Source organism: Muntiacus reevesi, chromosome 16 (genome assembly GCF_963930625.1).
Source record: "Muntiacus reevesi chromosome 16, mMunRee1.1, whole genome shotgun sequence".
Lineage (NCBI taxonomy): Eukaryota > Metazoa > Chordata > Mammalia > Artiodactyla > Cervidae > Muntiacus > Muntiacus reevesi.
Window position 1 is genome coordinate 21,349,151 of NC_089264.1, and position 17,021 is coordinate 21,366,171.

General features: G+C 39.2%; 1 protein-coding gene across 1 annotated transcript in view; it reads left to right on the forward strand.

Moving 5' to 3' along the window:
- The window catches only part of MANBA (mannosidase beta), a 124,432-nt gene that overhangs the window by 8,626 nt on the left and 98,785 nt on the right, over positions 1–17,021 (forward strand). The window contains exons 2-5 of the mRNA XM_065907161.1: positions 1,546–1,640; positions 4,220–4,325; positions 6,341–6,511; positions 11,170–11,293. Of these exons, the coding sequence (XP_065763233.1) occupies positions 1,546–1,640; positions 4,220–4,325; positions 6,341–6,511; positions 11,170–11,293 (496 nt within the window). The remainder of the gene's footprint in view (positions 1–1,545; positions 1,641–4,219; positions 4,326–6,340; positions 6,512–11,169; positions 11,294–17,021) is intronic.

Genomic DNA, 17,021 nt, shown 5'->3' on the forward strand with positions numbered 1-17,021 from the left:
TGAGACAATTATCCACTGGAGCTCAACATGCCGGTTCCTTCAAGGATCTGGGAGATAGGAAGCAGTCTTGCGCCCCATCAGCCATCCCTGAGGATGTTAGCAGGTTGAACCTTAGCAGGTTGAAGTGTTTCAACTACATTGGCCTTCACACCTTCCTTCTCCTGATATTTTTAACTATATTGGATTAAGTCCACAGTGTAGAGTTATAAATAGGGCATGGTGGAGACACATGGGCAGGCTTATAATTAGGTGCCTCTTCAAACCTGTGTCCTTAACTATTTACTTCACATTAGTTCGGTGGAGTGTGCTGGGCGCCGTGTGTGGGCAAAGAGAAGAAAAGGAAGTAAGTGGGCTGGGTCTGGCGCACTGCATTTAGCAGAACAGAAAGCTCACAGGTTAACCAGACCTTAAAAGTCAGGTTGACGATTATTGGTTGTTGTTAAATCTGGTCAATTGCTGATCGCCCCTGTGATACCAAAATGTTTCTTCAAGTCAGGAGCAGTTTCTGGTTGACACGTTTTCTTTCCACCTTGATACACACCCAGTGATGTTATAGTGTCTCTTACATTTTGTGCCCTGGGCAGCCTAGGGCTGCCCAGCTGGCTGTTGTCAATGGTCAGCCCTTACCTCTGTGGAACGCAGATAAAGCTGGCTTTTCCCTCTCAACTTGGAGTTGCAGTCCCTGAGGAAATCGCCCTTGGCCCTGGCCCAGTCAGAGGCGAGAGGCCCTCTGAGCCTGCACGATGTCCCTCCGTGTAGCTGAGGTGGTGTTCACAGACAGATGAACTGACAAGCTTCTTGTACCATTCTGCCTCCTGCCTGGGAGCCCTCATCAGGAAGCTAAAGGGTAGAAAATGAGAAGGGGAAGAAAGACCTAAGTATTATGGACAGGAGGAATTGGGGCTGGACCCTCAGAGAGAGTAGCATCTGTGAACACCCAGCAGGCCAGTCATCTCCACATATGTGGAAAACCCAGTCTTCATTTCCACATTTCCACATGTTTCTTTGATAATGAAACTTGGTGTGTGCTGGTTGCTTAGTCATGTCTGACTCTTTGCAACCCCACGGACTGTGGCCCACCAGGCTCCTCTGTCCATGGGATTCTCCAGGTAAGAATACTGGAGTATGTTGCCCTGCTCTACTTCAAGGGATCTTCCTGACCCAGGGATTGAATTCAGGTCTCTGACCCTGCAGGGAGATTCTTTGCCATCTGAGCCAAGAGGGAAGCCCTCATGAAACTGTAATAGTTGTATCTCAGCATGCTTTCATTTTGGGTACTTTGTTAGACTTTTACATTTAAAAATATTTTTAGTATTTTTAGGACACTAATGCTATGGCAACTTTGTTTGAAAGGTAATGGTCTCTTAAACAGACGGAGCTTTAGCCTTGAGGATGGGATGGGCTAGCATGTGAAATGCTTGCATTCCTAGGCCAATCGTTCATTGCTTTTTAGGTAATAAATAACTATCATTACTAGTTTATTTCATGTTTATTTCATTAATTGTTTTTGCATATTTAATCACCTACTGTATTTTTTACCGACAGGATCCTTACTACAGATTTAATAACCTTGACTACAGATGGATCGCCTTGGATAACTGGACCTATATCAAGAAATTTAAACTCCGCTTTGATATGAGGTATATATGTGTGTATATCTATATTTATATCTATGTCTGTTTATTCATTTATTATTATTATTATTATTTGAACTTCTTTTTCTGTTTGCAGTAATCTTTTGTTTGTTTAGGTTGCATTGTCATGCTAAAGCCTAAACTATAAAAGTGAAAATATGATTTATATTTTGATTTGTATATGAGGACTGTGCTGCTGATCACCAGTCACAGAATTATCTCTTATTCAGTCATTTTTTTCCAGTGGTTATAATGGCATCACCTAGATTAGTTCTTTAATCTTCCTTTTCTTTTCTCTGCTCTCCCAGTAGTCCATAAAGTGTATATATTTACAATGTTGTCAAATAGGCTTAGAGATACATCATTTGTTTGATATAGTGTTAACCAGCCACAAAAACTATGGTGTTGGCCTTGTATTATATCATGAAGATATGAGGAAAGGCATGGTATAGTTTTCAGTAATGTCCGATATAGCAGAATGTGACCCAATTATGTGTGTGTGTGCTGAGTTGCTCAGTCATGTCCAACTCTTTGCAACCCCATGGACTGTATCCTGCCTGTCTCCTCTGTCCATGAAATTTTCCAGGCAAGAATACTGGAATGAATTGCTATTTTCTACTCCAGGGGATCTTCCCTACCTAAGGACTGAACCTGTGTCTCCTGCATTTGCAGGCAGATTCTTTACCACTGGGCCACCTTGGAAGCTTCAACCTAATTATATTAATATCTACCACCATTATTGCTAAATTAAAAAAAAACCCTCTGTCCTTTTAATATGACCTTTTTTGTGTGGGGCAGGGGGGAGTGGTAATTAATCACTAGCTTCTTAAAAGAGAAATAAAGCCAGAAAATAGTACTCAATATCATGGAGTGACAGTGTTCCAGACTCTTATTTCCGGCTAATACTTAAAATATCTCCAATGGAGGTCCTCTTTCATCTTGAACTCAACATTTAGTTAACGAATTGACTATTCGACTTAAAACTTGCATTAGATTCCAACCACCTCATTGTTTCTCTTGAGATAATATCATCTTCCCAATCTCCCATGCCCAAGGAGTTTTTGGCTTGTCATATCTTTTCTTCATCTTCCTGTATTTGGCCTGTTTCTGAGTTCTGTTAATTTTTGCCTATCACTTCTTTTGATTCAGCCCCTGCCTCCTCATTTCTAAGTTTTCACCTTTGCCTAGGCCTTTATACCTGGTCTTTATACCTTTGCCTAGGCCTTAATACCTGGCATTAGGCCTGTACTACCTACTAAGATTTCTTGCTTTATCTTTTTATTCTCTAGTCTTCTGTATGTAGAAACGTTAGATTCATCTCTTCCAAATTCTTCTTTATTTTATTTTCCGGCTGCTTTGGGTCTCTACTGCTGTGCTCAGGATTTTGTACTGTCTAGTTGTGATGCGCAGGCTTCTCTTGTTGCAGATCACGGGCCCTGGGCTTCAGCAGTTGCAGTACATGGACTTAGTTGCCCTGAGGCATGTGGGATCTTCCTGGACCAGGGACTGAACCAGTTAGGCGAATTCTTAACCACTCGACCTCCAGAAAAGCCCCCAAATGTTTATTTTACCATGACATTCTTGCTTAAGAATGAGAGTGTCTTCCTTTTGATTGGCAGATCAAGTTTAGCCTTCTCTGCTTGTCTGTGAAAATGCTGCTTACTGTTGCAAATCCTGTACCACTTTCTGCATCACCATCCCCCTATTCTTCTCCCAGCCCTAGGCAACTGCTAATTTATTTTTTATCGCTATGCATTTTCCTCTTCTCGAAGTCTCAAAGAAATGGAATTGTACAATATATACCTCCTTTATGACTGGCTTCTTTCACTTAGCGTAATGATGTTTTCAAGTTCGTCTGTGTTGTCATGGCCACCAGTACTTCATTTCTTTTTATTGCTGAATACTATTTTATTGTATGGATATGCCACATTTTATTTATTTTGTTCTTTAAACTCTTGTTTCCTTCTTGAAGTCTTTCTTTATAACATAAACTCTGATATCACTTGTAGTCTATTCATCAAGACTGTATCCCAAAGTAGAAGAGATTGGAAGCTTTCTCTTTGTTTCCTGTGTTTTAGGTTTGAATGCCGAACAGATTTCAGATTCCTTAAATTCAGAGACTGTTTTGGTTCTCTGTAAGGCTTAGCAGAGTACTGGGCACATAATATTTACTCATAGATACTTGCTAGTTGGTTAATATGTTCTCTTAGCATCAGTAAATGTAATAGTTTGTGAAAATGTTTTGTGTCTGTTACCAATATTGAACTTGATTCATATAAGAACTTTGTGAAGTTCTAGGGAAAACGTCAATGCATGGAAATTAGAAGTCATGCTCATGATTTGATAATGACTGAAATATTATCAAGAAAGTTAAACTAGATAACTCAACATAAAGATGTATTAAAGTGATATTTCTGAAAATTTTATTGAAAATTGCCTTCCAAGAATGTATATTTTCTCTGAAATATTTATTCCTTTCATTCTTAATAAAAAAATGACTAGTTATCTAAGTTAATGTTTTATTCATCTTGTTTTATTTATTTATTTTTTATTCATCTTGTTTTAAAAATCTTCTCTTTTTTTAGCAAATGGAGTAAAGTAAATCTGGTATTTGAGGGTATCGATACAGTTGCAGTAGTCCTGCTCAACAGCGTTCCTATTGGCAAAACAGACAACATGTTCAGAAGATACGTAAGTACATAATGACATCAGGTTAAAAAGAACCACTGTTTGTATTTGTGTTCATTGTTATCACGAGCAGCAAGAACAAGTCCTTTGATGCAATGGGTAAGTTACTTTATCTCTCAGTTGCCATATTTGTTGAATGATGAAGACACTCAAGCCCTATAAGAATTATTGTGAGGATTTAATGAGTTAATTGTATGAAATGATTGGTTTAGTTTTTGGCACTTAACAAATGTTTGAAAATGCTCTTCCCTTCTCTGTTGTTTGGAATCCAGAGTTTCAAGGGAAATGACAACTGACAAGCCATTTTTAAAAGGAAGTGTTCCTTCCTTTCTGGAAGTGTTACCTTAAGAGATTGTATCCTGATCGCCCTTCCCTGTCAAGGGTAGACTTTGCAAAACAAAAATAGCTTATGACTTAGAAATACATGCTCTGCATACCAGGGGGTCAGGTTGTTATGAAGTATCTGGGAAATACTCGGCAACGCAAAGCCATATGTAAACAGCAAGAGCAGACTGTCCAGGGCTGAACGTAGCCTCTGTTTGCTCTGTTGGCCTAGGACCCTCATCTCTCAGTAAAAATAGCAGGAGAAAACCTAGAAATCTACCTTTGGGTAGGAGAATGTGATCAGTTATAACTAAAAGTTGGCAACTAAGTTATACAAGCTGAGTTTAGAAAAGGCAGAGGAACCAGCGATCAAATTGCCGACATCCGCTGGATCATAGAAAAAGCAAGAGAGTTCCAGAAAAACATCTACTTCTGCTTTATTGACTACACCAAAGCCTTTGACTGTGTGGATCACAGTGTGAAAAAATTCCACAGTGTGGAGCAAAGTGTGGAAAATTCTTCAAGAGATGGGACTACCAGACCACCTTATCTGCCTCCTGAAAAATCTGTATGCAGGTGAAGAAGCAACAGTTAGAACTGGACATGGAACAACAGACTGGTTCCAAATTGGGAAAGGAGTATGTCAAGGCTGTATATTGTCACCCTGCTGATTTAGCTTATATGCAGAGTACATCATGTGACATGCCAGGCTGGATGAAGCACAAGGTGGAATCAAGATTGCCGGGAGAAATATCAATAACCTCAGGTATGCAGATGACACCACCCTCATGGCAGAAAGTAGAGAGGAACTAAAGAGCGTCTCGATGAAAGAGAAACAGGAGAGTGAAAAACTTGTCTTAAAACTCAACATTCAGGAAACTAAGATCATGGCATCTGGTCTCATCACTTCATGGCAAATAGAAGGGGAAACAGTGGAAAAAGTGGATGATTTTATTTTCCTGGGCTCAAAAATCACTGCAGATGCTGACTGTATCCATGAAATCAAAAGATGCTTACTCCTTGGAAGAAAAGCTATGACCAACGTAGACAGCATATTAAAAAGCAGAGACATTACTTTGCCAACAAAAGTCCATCTAGTCAGGGCTATGGTTTTTCCAGTGGTCATGTATGGATATGAGAGTTGGACTATAAAGAAAGCTGAGCGCCAAAGAATTGATGCTTTTGAACTGTGGCTTTGGAGAAGACTCTTGAGAGTCCCTTGGACTGCAAGGAGATCCAACCAGTCCATCCTAAAGCAGATCAGTCCTGGGTGTTCATTGGAAGGACTGATGCTGAAGCTGAAACTCCAATACTTTGGCCACCTGATGCGAAAAACTGACTCATTTGAAAAGACTCTCGTGCTGGGAAAGATTGAAGGCGGGAGGAGAAGGGGATGACAGAGAATGAGATGGTTGGATGGCATCACCGACTTGACGGACATGAGTTTGGGTAAGCTCCGGGAGTAAGAGATAGACAGGGAAACCTGGTGTGCTGCAGTCCATGGGGTCACAAAGAGGACACAACTGAGCAACTGAATTGAACTGAAGTTATACTATCTTGGAGAAGTTCTTTCTTCAGCAAAAAGGCTAGACCTAAAGATTTCAGTTATTTTATGCATCTTTCATACATTTTGCCTATGTCTTAAATTTTATACATGAGGATGCTTTCATATTTCTTCTTTCTGTTTAATTTAGAGCTTTGATATTACACATGTGGTCAAAGCAATGAACATCATTGAGGTGCGTTTCCAGTCACCAGTGATATATGCGGCCCAGAGGAGTAAACTTCACACTGCCTACTGGGTGCCCCCTAGCTGCCCTCCGCCTGTGCAGGATGGTGAATGCCATGTCAACTTTATTCGCAAGGTAAGGGTCTCACTGTGGAGGGGCGTTAGCCTTAAGGATGGGATGATGGTATATGAAATGCTTGTTTGAAGACTACAATTGTATTTCAGAAGGTGGGCATCTCTCTCCTGCCCCTTTGTGGGATTTATAGTAAAAATTAGAAGTAAGAACCAAAAGTTATATGACTTTTTGAGGAGAACTTTTCTTTCTAGGTTCCCTTCTTGAGGAGTATCTAAGAACTTAGATAACATTGGAAAAAGAAGAAAAATAGGTGACTGATAATGCACCTTTACAATTTTTATTTTGGCTATGCCACGAGGCTTGCAGGATCTTTGTGTCCTGACCAGGGATCAAACCCATGCCCCCTGCAGTGGAAGACTGGAATCCTAACTACTGGACTGCCAGGGCATTCCCTCTTTACAATTTTTTTTAAAAGCACTTAAGCTTTACATCAGACTGTAGGGTTCATATTTCTGAGCAATACTTGTTACTAGTCTTCTGCAATTGTTAATGCATTTGCTGATGTGCGATATTTTACTGCCAGGTTCTCATCTAACAAAACAGAAGAAAGCCACAGGGATTAATTCTCTTTGGGTCTGTTCTCAGTCTCGATGACTAATACAGGGATGAATTAGTATATTATGTCACACTTAGTTTTTAATTGTATTTTTATTTAAAAAAAGTTTAATTGTGATAAAACACACATATCACAAAATTTACCATCTTAATTCTTTTAATTGTACATTCAGTAATATTGAATATATTCACATTGTGTGAAATCAGTCTCCAGAACTGTTTCATCTTGCAAAACAAACTCTGTACTCATTAAAAAAACAACTCCCCACTTTCCTCCAACTCTTAACCCCTGGCAACCACAATCTTTCAGATTCTAGGAGTTTTAATCCTCTAGATACCTCATACCAGTAGAATCATACAATATTTATCTATTTGTGACTGACTTAGTTCACATAAACAATGTTGTATAACCTAATTTTGGACATGCTCTTACCGCTGCTCTATTCTGTGAGTTAAAAGTGATTCATTGGGTCATATCATACTCAGATATTAATATAATGTCTTCAAGGTTCATCTATGTTGTAGCACATGCCAGAATTTCCTTCCTTTTTAAAGGCTGACTAATATTTCATTGTAAAAGCTCATTGTGTCCAACACTGCCCTTGGGATCTAAACCCTGCTCCTAGGGGTCTCTGTCTCACTGAATTGTGTACCATTTGCAGCAGTTGCTCAAGCCAGAAACCTCAGTTATTTTTGATACCTCCCTGTCTCTTTTTTTTTTTTTTGTCATTAAACTGAGACAGTGTATAATCAAAATTAAAAGTCACGTTATGTCCAAAGTTAAGGTACAAAGTATTGCACCAGTCCATTCTAGGGTTGTTAGATGTTATCAGATGAAGAAAAGGCATCACATGTGATTGTTGTCGAAGGTATTCGCAGACCTGGAGAAAGTCTTTTCCTTGAAGTGGAGATGTCCACCACGGGAAGCCTTCCACTGATGAAGAGGGGAGTGCTCCGCAGATCCAGCAGTTAGACCGATTATGAAATGCAGCATAGGAGTGAGTCCAGGACAGGAAGGCATTGTCTTGAGGATCAAATGGCAGACTGAGGATTTCTGGAGTCAGCAGAAGTAGGCTCACATAGATTATCAGGCCCATCTTGTCCTGAAGGATTCTGGACCAGCCCCCAAGACGAAAGGTTGTTACTGAACGATGAGACGCGGGATTCTTGGCCTCCGGAGGAGATGAATTCAATCTGGGGCCAGAGACGAGGCTGGATTGCTCAGAGCTTTTGTGTAATAAAGTTTTATTAAAGTATAAAGGAGATAGAGAAAGCTTCTGACATAGGCATCAGAAGGGGGCAAAAGAGTACCCCCTCCCTGTCTCTTTTTTAAAAGAGATCCAGAAGTCCTTTTGATGATGTGGATGTTACCTTTTTAGTAGCTCCTGGATCTGCTGATGCTTCATTTCTACTCTCACACTTGGGTTCCATCTGTTACCATTTCTCGCATCAGGTCTTGCTCTGGTTGCACAACTGGTACCCAGTGACCTTGTTTGCCTCACTCCAATTCATTTGCCCAAGGAAGAACCAGAGTGTTCCTTTCAGATAAAAATCATCACAGCACGCCCCCCCCACCCCCCTTTAAACTCTTCAACAGTTTCTCGTTGCTTTTAGGCTAAAGTCCAAAGTTCTTAGCTCTAAGTTTGGCCCATGTGCCCACCGTTCTAGTCTTCTGCTCATCTCTTTCCACTGTTTTCATTTCCTGAAATGCACCATGTTCTCTAGCATCTTGAGGACTTCATACATGCTGTTCCTTCTGAAAGGATGCCTTCACTCCCTCTCCCCTAAACACACTGGACAAGTGGTACTCATGTTTCAAGTCTCCATTTAAAAGTCACTATTATTCAGGGGGACTTGTCTTGACACCATTATATGTTCCCTGGCTGTTTCCTTTATGACTGCTTGTTCAATTTGTTTCCTGTATTTTCCTTTGTGAGTATTTGTTCAATGCCTGAATCTCTTGCTGTATACTGTAAGTGCTAAAGGACTGTTTCTGTTTGGTATGTTAATATACTCCCAGGCCGAAACATAGAGAGCACTGCACAAATATTTTTGAGTAAGTGAAAACTTAAACTTTTATTTGGAGAGATTATATGAATTAGAGTGATTTGTAACCCTTGCTGGGGAAAATAATCTGCCTTATAAGATGTTGAATATTTTTGCCCTCCTCCTTCTCTCTATTCCTAATAAAATAATTACATATCTGAACTTAAAAACCCTGCAATAACTATCCCCAAGATGGTCTTCATTCTGAACATGAGTTCCTTTAGTCCTGATTTTATATGGATGCGGATGCTGTGAAGTGGTTTCAGTAGTTTGTTTTTCTCTGTAATGGAAACTGAATTCTCTCTGTTACAGATAAGTACAGAACTTAGGAAATAATATCAAATGCTTAAATGAGAACAGTGTGGCCAGATCCTTAGGCTCTGTTCTGCAAGTTCTCCCTTCAGGAAGATCTCATTACTTCCTCTGGTGCTTGTTCTCTTTTAAAAGCTTAACTCAGCCTCACACATTTTAATTGACTGTGTTTTGGAAATTTTTTTTTTCTTTTACGAAGTGGAAGTTAGAAAAATTCTGCTCTGGTTACCTCTGTCAGTGCCTAAAGTCTTTTTTTTTTCTTTTTTTAATGAAGTGATGAGACTGGATGCCATGATTTTAGTTTTTGAATGTTGAGGGCTTTTTTTTTTTTCTTTTCTTGCTATTTTGTTTTTTTTTCTACTTTCAAAAATTTATTTATTTTTAATTGAAGGGTAATTGCAATAGATGTGTAAATTCTGAACTTATTATTTCTGGGATGTAAGTTCAGAACCTAGGACTTCTGAATTCATCCTGGAGGAAATAGGGCTTTGCAAGTCTAGCCAGTCTCTTAATCCTGTTTAAACGTATTTTTATCTTTCAGTATGTTTCCTCATTTTTTATAGTTATTACCTTTAACTATAGTAGTAGGTTCAGAGATATTTTGAAGAAATTTAAAGAGTTATCTATTATGTTGCTTCAGTGTAATACTCTTTTGAAGGATAAATGTACATAACTAGATTTTATAGTCTTGGAACTTTTCTACCAAATTTAACTATGTTGCCTAGGTTGATAGATTAGTTATTGTATTAAGTTATCTATTGCTGTGTAACAATTATTCCAAAACTTACCAGCTTAAAACAACGTTTGTTATCACAGTTTCTGTCAGCCAAGAATGCAGGTGTGTCTTAGCTGGGTCCTTCTGGCTCAAGGCCACTCATGAGGTTGCTGAGAAACTCTGGACCAGGGCTGCAGTCACTGTAAGCCTGGGTGAGGCCTGCCTAGGCTCCACCATGTGCGTATTGGTGGCCTGAGATGGGCCTCCAGGCTCACTCATGCGGCCCTCTTCCAGAATTGCCTCGCAGCATGGCAGCCAACTTCCCTCTTGGCCAAGAGAGAGCTGAGTGAGCACCTAAGACAGAAGGTACAGTCTTCTGTAATTTTGGACATGCTCTCATCGCTGCTGTATTCTGTTGGTTAGAAGTGATTCATTAGGTCATGTCATACTCAAGGGAAGGGGGTTACACTAGGGTGTGAATACCAGAAGTGGTGCATTGTGGGTTATTTTAGATGCCGTAAATGGAACACACACACACTATCATGAACTGAATTCTGTGTACACCGCCCCCCCCAAATTTATATATTGAAGTCCTGACCCTCAATAAGATCAAAATGTCTCCATGTTTGGGGGTGAGAACTTTAAAGAGGTGATTAAGTTAAATGAGACCATTAGGATTAGTCCTAAGCCAGTATCATTGATGTCCTTGTCGGAAGAGGAAATTTGGACAACAGCAAGGGTATATGTGTGTGTGCACAGAAGAGGCTGTTGAGGGCACTGTGAGAAGGCGGCCATCTGTCAGCCCAGGAAACCAAATCTGCCAGCGCCTTGATCTTGTACTTCTCTAGCCTCTAGAACTGTGCAAAACTTAATTTCTGTTGTTTAAGTCACCCAGTTTGTGGTATTTTGTTATGGCAGCCCTGGCAAACCAATATACACATACGTACTATTTTAAAAGAAAGGGTTTTTCATAATGTTTAAGTCTCATGGTAATTAGAGTCTATCTTCTTTTTTCCCCTTGAAATTACAGATGCAGTGTTCCTTTGGTTGGGACTGGGGACCTTCTTTTCCTACCCAGGGCATCTGGAAAGATGTTAGAATTGAAGCCTATAATATTTGTCATCTGAACTACTTCACATTTACTCCCATCTATGGTAAGCTAAGAGCTGTGATTTTTTTTTGTTTTTCTTTTCTGAGCCTCCTCTGTATTATAAACATTGGCTTTATAATTTGAATATACAAATATACAGTTGACCTTTGAACAATATGGGTTTGAACTGTGCAGGTCCACTCATGTGGATTTGTTTTAATGAATACTATAGTCCTGCATGTTCTAAGGTCTGTTGAATCCATGATTCAGAACTGCAGATACAGGAGGGCTGACTTTGAGCATCAGTGGATTTTGGTACCTCCAGCGGGTCCTGGAACCAGTCTGTTGTGGTTAATGAGGGACGAGTGTACTTTTCAGATACTGACTTTAAAATTTTTATGGCACATTAAGTTTAGAAAAGTGAAAAATATGTACAAACTGATCTGTCATGAAAATTTATTTTCCATGGAAAAACCAAAACAAACTTTTTGGCTAACCCAATATATAAGGCAGGTAAGTAGGTGGGTAGCTACCTTTTAATATGTCCTGAAAAATAAAAAGAAATTAGAGGAAGAAAGAAAGAAAGAAAGGAGGAGAGAGGGAGGTGAGGAGGGAAGGGAAGAAGGAAGGAAGGAACTCTGTTTTCCCTAGCTATGTATTCTCTCTTAAAAGAGTGGGTCTGCTGGCTTGCACTCCTTTTTGCGGCTCCTGTAGTCACTTTCAGAACTCTATGATGCTGAGTTCTTGGTTTGCTTAAATCACTGGGCTGACTTTCTGTCACTGCACATTTTCTCTTCTGAAGGCCATGACATACCAGCCTTGTTAAGAGTTGAAAGTAAACTGGAAGGCAAACAAGGCATTAAAGAAACTCTGGTAAGGTAAAGAATACTGCCTTTTCTTTTGAAAGGAGCATTGAAAAAAACCTCAGAAATCTCACAGATGTCAACAAATTGGTTGAGTGCTGGTCAAATATTTGTTGAGCTCTTTGCTCAGTGCTGTGTATGTTTGGTTTAGAAAAGAAATATAATGTGTTTACTGACACTGCAAGTTGGTTGTGGTGTGGGGGGGAGAGATAAACCAAATTAGATTGTGTTGCAGTCTTCAGGATGGCAACCCCGGTAGTTTGGAAAATCAGAGATCAGAAGATTTTGAGAAGTTAGAGAAGTCAGGGTGAAGGTGGAGGCAAATGGGATTTTAAACGATAGCTCACGATGCCCAGTCCAGTTCACTGCAGGCCTAGCTAGACGTTGTTTATATGCAAGGCTGTGATGCATCTGTACGAGATTTCTGGTGTCTTTAGGGCCTGTTGACCCTAGATTGCTCTGCTGCTACTGCTGCTAAGTCACTTCAGTCGTGTCCAACTCTGTGCGACCCCATCCCTGGGATTCTCCAGGCAAGAACACTGGAGTGGGTTGCCACTTCCTTCTCCAATGGATAAAAGTGAAAAGTGAAAGTGAAGTCGCTCAGCCATGTCCGGCTCTTCGCGACCCCATGGACTGCAGCCTACCAGGCTCCTCTGTCCATGGGATTTTCCAGGCAATAGTACTGGAGTGGGGTGCCGTTGCCTTCTCTGTAGATTGCTCTACGTGGAGCCAAATCTGTGTTTTCTGAAGGCGGAAGATGAAAGCACATCAGAGATGGTTGATAATTGAGGAGGCTATTAGGTGCTGCTGTCATTTTTAAATGTTAAAAAAATATTAGAGGCCCTGATGTAAATTTCACATATGAATGTGGCTATTTAGAGCTTTCTAGTTTAGTGTTTCTCAAACTGTTCTTCAGAGACTTCAGCAACCCAAACTGAGCCTTGCTGTAAAATCAAATACATAATGGTTCACTCTCTCTGACCTCCATCCATAATTTTTCTCAGGTATATATAATAAAACCTTCTGTAAGAGGGGGCCTGATTTTCCCAAAAGTTATTTATTCAATAGTTTTAAAGTTTAATCAGCATGTGGGTGGTTAGAAAAAGTGCTCTGAGTTCCAGTATTCTGATATCTGAAAAAATTTGAATAGCACTGCTCTAGTTTAATTTAAAAACTTGAATATGAACCTAAATATTTCTTTCTGATTGTGAGTCATTAAGGTTCAGTTTATTAGCCATTAGTGACTAGGGTGAATTTTATTTGAATTAAATCAATTTAAGTGGTGCTTAAAATTTTATTTAGACTCACTGTTCTTAATTATCCACATCAAGTACATTTTTGATGTCTTATGACTACAATATATTTTCGACTTAACAAAGAGAAAAATATGTTTCCTGTTCAGAAGATGTGTCCTATGCATATTAAGCAGTAATTCTTATATTTTTGATAAATTTAATAGATTTCAATTTGGTTGCTTGATGTAATAGAGAAAATTGAAGCATAAACTTACAAAGCATTAGGAGAGAAACTTCCTTTAGGAGTTTTTCAGAATTTTTTTTTCAGTTTGTATTTGGAAAATAGCAATCATCACTGAAATCAATAGAAATTTAAAAGTTGAAAAATAATAGAGAATAAACTAATATATTTTGGATACTTTTTGCATTTATTTTGTATACACTTTGGAGCAGGGTTGTGAGTTACCAAACATTTTTAAACAGGAGTAATTCAGAATCTAAAGTAGATACACATCATTTTTATTTAAAAGCAAATACTGTATTCATTTTTAAAATTGAAGTGTGAAATGAGGCTAATCAAAACTAATGCAAGCAGTGGCCAATCTCTGTATACTAATATTACAGATAGTTTGTTTTTAATTCTTATAAATTTATATATTGAGCTTATATTGTCTCTATAATAAGGGAAGAAAGCAAATAAACTAATCTAATATCTAGTAATTTCAGTCAATTTATTATGAAAGGCTAAACTACTTTGACTTTGTGGCACTTTCTGCTTTCTGCCTGTTGTGGTTAGATGAAAATAACTTTTTGCTTTTCCAAATATTCAATTTATTTCATTATTTAAAATTAGTGTGCTTACCCCTAAAGGTCAAATGACCAACCATAGTTCTCCAATTTAATTGTACAAAGTACACAGAAAAAAGCTATTAGACTTTTAAAAATTAACTTGAAATTTTTAATTAATTTTCTTTATGTATATATATATACACACACACATACATATATATATTTGTCTCTTTCTACATTCTTAATTTTTTATCATAGTGCACTTTTCAATATCCTTTGGTCATTTGTTTGATTTCCCTTGGCTTCCTAAATGATTTTCAAGTATTCTTAATGTTTAAGGTAATAAAAACAAGTTTGTATTTGGAAAAAACACTGAGGTCAAAGGGAAGCAAGAGTTGCTCTCATTGTCTCTTAGGCTCTCATTTATCTTGGTTTTAAGAGATACTGATGTATTGATATGATTTTCTTTAAAACTTTATTAGAAAATATTTATTTGAATGCATATATGTGTGTGTAAGAGAGACAGAGACATATATTCATATATTGATCATCTCATATTTGTAACCTGATGTAAATTGTTCATATTAGGTCCTAAAAATTTTTTAGGGAGGGATGGTTTGTTTGGTTTGTTTACTTTTATGAACTTTCCGTAAGGTTACGTAGACATTTTAAGTCCAAATATATAATGTTCTCATGAAACACTTCATTGTTTAATCTTTTGTTACCACAGTTAGAAAAAATAGTACAGAGATGTTTTTTCCCACATGTAAATCTTCCTCTGGAGCTGAGGTGAGCTGTGGGTCTTTGACCTGTGCTTGGGCACGCACTTCCGTTCCTCAGAGACACCGTCTCCCCGACCCTATGCACATTTACCTGTTGCCTCAGCCCAACGCACCGCATCTCTTCATTCTTGAAGACCTAGCCTTTGCATTGGAGGAGTGGGCCCAGCTCCTAGTAGACTCTAGCCTGCCTGACAGAGGCCTGTATTGAAGGTCACTGCCGCCCTTTGCTTACAGCTTGCTACAGAGCATATAATACTACAATGCAGCACAGATTTGCCCATCTTGCTCTGTTGTTAGTGGATAAGTTGTGTCCCACTCTTTGCCACCCCATGGGCTATATCCTGCCGAGCTCCCCTGTCCATGGGACTTCTCAGGCAATAATACTGGCGTGGGTTGCCATTTCCTTTTCCAGTGGATCTTCCTGACCCAGGGATCAAACCCACATCTCCTGCATTGGCAGGTGAATTCTTTACCACTGAGCAACCTGAGAAACCCGTCAGTCTTGCTTAGTGCCTTGTTTAACGCATACATTTTTTAATGCAAGCATGCATTTTCTTGCATTCATTTTGAATCACTTTTCATTACCCATAAAATGACAGTATTCAGCCTTGAAAATATATTCATGGGTAGGTAAGTTGTTTAAATAACCTCCTCTGATTATTGTTGTGTAAGTCAATTTTTTTTCTTCTCTAGAACTTACCAGTTTATCCTTGTTTGGTGTCGGGGTGGGGGAAGATTTTGCTTTGTGCGTGTTTTGTCTTGATTTCATCTTGGAGGATTTTGTCCTGCTGAGTAGGCAAGGAGATCTTGCTGCTTGGAAAAGAAGGGGAAAACAACTATTGTAACTATGTAAGCCTGCTTTTTGGGTAATACAAGCTGTTAGCTCTTTGAAAAGCAGCTACTGGAGTCTGTCCTGTAATTCCGTCAGAAGGATGGGGAAATATCCTATGTCTGAATTTAAACATTCTGAGGCTTGTTGTCACTGCTGTTCCTTCAGATGCACAAGACTACCTGTTCACTGCAGCTCTGCATCACCTATGAAAGATGCAAGATGCAGCTCACAGGTAGAAAGAGGAGCTGGGAGGAGCTCAACCGGGCTAATGAATGCAGCCGTCTTTGAAGAGCTTCCCCCTCAGTGAGATTAAGCATCTTTTTCATTTTACATCAGCAATCTACCAACATTTGCAGATCCATCCCATGCTAACCTGAGTGTGCTTCCATGTCCCTACTGGTTCTTAACCCTCCCAGATGCCGTCCTATATTCTTAACCCTGACCTTTGGGGTATATTTTGTTTCTTTGAGTAGATCCAACATTTTTGCTCTTTGTGTTTGGAGTATAATTTATAGTGCCTGTCAAGATTCACAGACAGTAATTATTCAAGAAGTATATTTCCACTGTTCGGCAGAAATGCCCACATAACTGGTGTCATGCCTTTGTCATGTAGTTTAGATTACAAAGATGGTATTCTGATAAATAGAGGATCTGGGCATCACATAATTATGCACTTGGTGGAGGATCAGACACATTGTTTATGTTTGTAGATTTCAGTGTTTTTTTCTTTCTTTCTTTCTTTCTTTTTTTTTACAAAGACTCTCATATTAAGAGGCTAACATTCTATTGTACACCCTTGAAGTGCTTTTTTTTCACATGTCACATATTTACTATTAGAACTTAGGACTCTGAAGGGCAAAAAGCACATTTGCTTTTGTTCTTCCTCACTGTTCAGCTTCATTCCGTGTTTGCATGCTAGGGTGCTTCTCTTTGATAGGCACCTCTGTGGGAGAGGCATGCAAGATGTAGAGCACTGGGGTCAGGAAGCCTGGGCCCTTGTCCTGTCCGCTGGCTCAGGAGCTTTGGGCTAAGTCTGCAGTCAAGGCCTCGAGTACCCCGTCTGCACAGTGACTCGGAGATCACCCTGTTCCCTCTGCCTCTAACATTTCACAGGTTCTCTCCCCATGTAAATTACAGCACTCATTATAACCTAGTGGGGGCATATGTGTGGAAGAACTCAGGTTTTCTGAAGCTAGATACATGATTAAATGAAGGTATTGATACTTGAGGCTTAATTACAGTCAGTTAAAGCAAGGCTTACGGTGTAGTTCTGAGAGCGTCTTTCTGGTGG